We start from the raw sequence: 3,855 nt of genomic DNA, 5'->3' as shown, positions 1-3,855 counted from the left end.
GTTTGTGCCATAAAACCATGATTTTCATCCACCATGATAAGTCCTTGATTATCTTTGCAGGCGTTCTGATTATTTAAATGCACACTCAATACTCTGTGTGATCCTTAAAGGGACAGGTCACCCAAAAAGATGAAAAAGGTTCTGATCATAAAGATGATATTTGACAGAATGGTGGTAACCAGACAACACTGACTGGGGTATTTTAGAAGCAAATGTGTGACTCTTTATTGCTCTGAAGCATCTCACAATCCCTGTAAATGACAGACAGACACAAACGTGTACAATGAAAGTTTTATTAATCATAAATATGCTATGCAAAAACATTGATATGCAGGAATTATGCATTTCGGCCCTTCAGACGTTAATTTCCTTCATTAAGAGCGTCAGGCCAGAGTTACAGGAAGGTTTGATCAATACAGTCTGTACAAACGATCAGGCACATGTGGAAGCGGCTGTATATTTACACACGGGGATCACATTATGGGATGTAATGAGACAGGAATAGCTTCAGTGATATCAGGATAAGGCAGTCGCTCGCATCTCGCCATCAGCGCTTGATACGCCAACTCCTGCCAGTTTGGCGTGCTATCAAGGCACATAATCGCTTTTTAGCATGTTTATCAATGCCGTTTGGCCTCCATTGACTTACATTACCTTGCGATTGCGTGTTAATTTAAACACACACACACACACACACACACACACACGTTTTTGTAAATTGTGGGGACTTTCTATAGGCGTAATGGATTTTACAGAGTACAAACTGTACATTCTATCCCCTACTGCCCCTAAACCTACCCATCACACACACACACACACACACACACAATGGTCTGTTTTGGCGTAGACATTTACGTGGATAGCTCAAAATGCGTACAGATAACACGTCACTTGGCTTCAGAAAGTGTCGTGTATGTTTGCGCAGTCATAAAGTCATAAACTGGTGCTGGATTACGGTGGATTAAAACTGCAGTGCATCAGAACCGATGCGAACATCTTTCAGATATTTGGCAATGCAAGCCGACTCGAGCTCAGAAGCGAATCTGGGCCGGATCCGGATCAGGAAGCGAATCCAGATCAGAAGCGAATCCGGGCCGGATCCGGATCAGGAAGTGTATCCGGATCAGAAGCGCACCCGGATCAGAAGTGGATCTGGGCCGGATCCGGCTCAGAAGCGTATCTGGGCTCGCTCCGGCTGGGATCCGGATCCGGATCAGAAGCGCACCCGGATCAGAAGTGGATCTGGGCCGGATCCGGCTCAGAAGCGTATCTGGGCTCGCTCCGGCTGGGATCCGGATCCGGATCAGAAGCGCACCCGGATCAGAAGTGGATCTGGGCCGGATCCGGCTCAGAAGCGTATCTGGGCTCGCTCCGGCTGGGATCCGGATCCGGATCAGGAAGTGTATCCGGGCCGCGGCGTCACTCGCAGCATGCAGCGCTTGTGCTTCATGGTCAGTCCGTACTCCGGGGTCATGTCCAGGCTTTCTCCGGGCATCCCGCTGAACTTTAACCTCTGCAGCAGGATGGCCAGGAACAGGAAGACCTCAGCGCGCCCGATGGACTCTCCGATGCAGCGCCGCTTGCCCAATCCGAACACCAGAACCTTCTCTCCTTCCGGTTTATTCAGGTCCGATCCGTCGGCCGTCAGGAACCGATCCGGGCTGAAGCAGGACGGGTCCTTCCACAGCTCCCTGAGGACACATGGCACCTTAATACACGCCTCTTTACTTTATTATTATCTATTTCAGTCACTTTATTTTATATAATTGATCATATACTATACCAGTTTAAAATATGACCAGGAAAATATTAAGTATTTATTAAGTTACATAAAATAAAATATATATATTTAAAATGAGTACTGTACATGTATTTTACATGATTTAAACTTTTTAAAAATCAATTGAATACATTTTTACATTTATTTAATTTACTTTTTTTATTAATTTTAATCTAATTTTTAATCAACTTAGGCTAATGATTAGTACACTGTAAAAAATTATTTAGAAAAAAAGTTACCTGGTTGCCTTAAAATTTTGAGTTCATTGAAATTGAAATTAATTTAGTTAATACAATGAACATTTTTTGAGATTCGACAACCTTTATTAAAATATTATTAAAAGATTTTGTAAGCATATTGGGTAATTGTGTGTGTTTTATTTGTGATGACGCAGCCAAATTGTGCTATTTCATGATTTATCAAATGTTTTATGTGGTTCAGATACAAAAATATTCTGAGTTTCTATTTACTAAACAAATTTCCTTCATTGTATCAACTCAAATTTTTAATTTCAATAAACTCAAAATTTTAAGGCAACCAGGTTACTCACTTTTTTAAGTTAAACCAACAAAAAACAACCAAATTTTTTACAGTGTAGTATAGTAAATCTAAAATGAAATCTCTACATAGATGATGAACTCACGGGTCGTGGTTGACCTGCCACTGGTTCACGAACACACACGTGTCTTTGGGGATGAAGAATCCGTTGAGCGACGTGTCTTTAGACGTGCTGAAACACACACACACACACTGTCAGCTTGAGTCCCTTACACACTCCTAAAGTTCTCATCAGTTCTCTCAGAAAACATGTCTCAGTTCAGTGAACGGTTGGAGTTACATTATATACTTTAAGATATTCGTTTATTTCTAGTCGGAGGGACGGCCACTCAAGTCAGAAAGCAGAGCTGGACGAGCTACACGACTTCATTACTGGAGGTGGACAAACACACAACTGGAGTAAAAGTACAGACGCATCGTGCTTCAGTATCTAAAGTAAATGTCCTTCTTTATGTCGCCGCATTATTGTATTATAGTTGTATAAATGCACATTATGCCATCATGGTTTAAGCCAGTCAGTGACGCTCCATCTGACACACTAGCAGACGACTAACTTAAACTCATTTAAATACTTGTAGAAAAGTTACAAAGCTGCTGTCACTTTAAGGCCGAATGCACAGATCCAATACACTGATACACATCTGATATTCTCACACTGTTCACCTTCACTGAAGACAGAATCAGCTTTGTTTATGTCAATCCTCCACTAAATGAGCATTTGGACATCCGTCTTCTTCCATTTTGCTCTAAACTATAAATCAGTGTTTAATAAATGCTGTGAAATCATTGAACTTCACCAGACTCTACAAGAGTGATTCCTGAAAGGCTTTCTGCAAAAACCCAAACACCTTTTAAAGAAGAAAAAAATCATCACTGACTTGAAAAAGTGACCTTGAGTCCAGAACTCGAGTAAACGTCCAGCTCTGTCAGAAAGTGAGTAGCTATAGTATCTTTGTGTGATCAGCGCTGATTTGAGACGTGAACCGTTTAGAACGAATCAGTTGATTTGGTGAACTGGTGAAAAGATCCGGTTAAAAAGGCGTCTTGTTTGGCGAGCCTCATCGGTACTCACCAGTGCGGGATGGTGAAGGGCAGGAAGGAGGAATGGCGGAAGATCTCCAGGATGAAGGCCTCGAGGAGCGGCAGCTCGGTTCTGTCGGACAGCCGCGGAGTCCGCTCCATTCCCACCTTATCATCTGGAAGATTAACGGATGCGGCAGAATTAGCGCCCTTTAATGGATGTCTTTAATGAGATCTCTCATTCGAACACACACTCATTCGAACACACACTCATCTGAACACACACTCATCTGAACACACTCATCTGAACACACACTCATCTGAACACACACTCATCTGAACACACACTCATCTGAACACACACTCACCCAGTTCTCTCTGCAGTCGCTCCTGGATCTCAGGATGAGCCACGAGATAGACGACAGCCCAGGACAGAGCCGTGCTGATGGTGTCGAAGCCTGCGCGAACACACACACACACACACACACACACACTTC

General features: G+C 42.9%; 1 protein-coding gene across 1 annotated transcript in view; it reads right to left on the bottom strand.

Moving 5' to 3' along the window:
* Positions 1-279: 279 nt before the first annotated feature.
* cyp1a (cytochrome P450, family 1, subfamily A) overlaps positions 280-3,855 on the bottom strand; it is a 10,388-nt gene continuing 6,812 nt past the window's right edge. Inside the window, exons 5-8 of the mRNA XM_067419224.1 lie at positions 3,727-3,816; positions 3,411-3,534; positions 2,424-2,510; positions 280-1,691 (exon numbers count right to left, since the gene is read on the bottom strand). Coding sequence (XP_067275325.1) covers positions 1,394-1,691; positions 2,424-2,510; positions 3,411-3,534; positions 3,727-3,816 — 599 coding nt within the window. The 3' untranslated portion in view covers positions 280-1,393. The remainder of the gene's footprint in view (positions 1,692-2,423; positions 2,511-3,410; positions 3,535-3,726; positions 3,817-3,855) is intronic.

The sequence above is a fragment of the Pseudorasbora parva genome, chromosome 16 (genome assembly GCF_024679245.1).
Source record: "Pseudorasbora parva isolate DD20220531a chromosome 16, ASM2467924v1, whole genome shotgun sequence".
Classification (NCBI taxonomy): domain Eukaryota; kingdom Metazoa; phylum Chordata; class Actinopteri; order Cypriniformes; family Gobionidae; genus Pseudorasbora; species Pseudorasbora parva.
The sequence above is the reverse complement of the archived record's forward strand: the minus strand, read 5'-3'. Positions and strand labels throughout refer to the sequence as shown.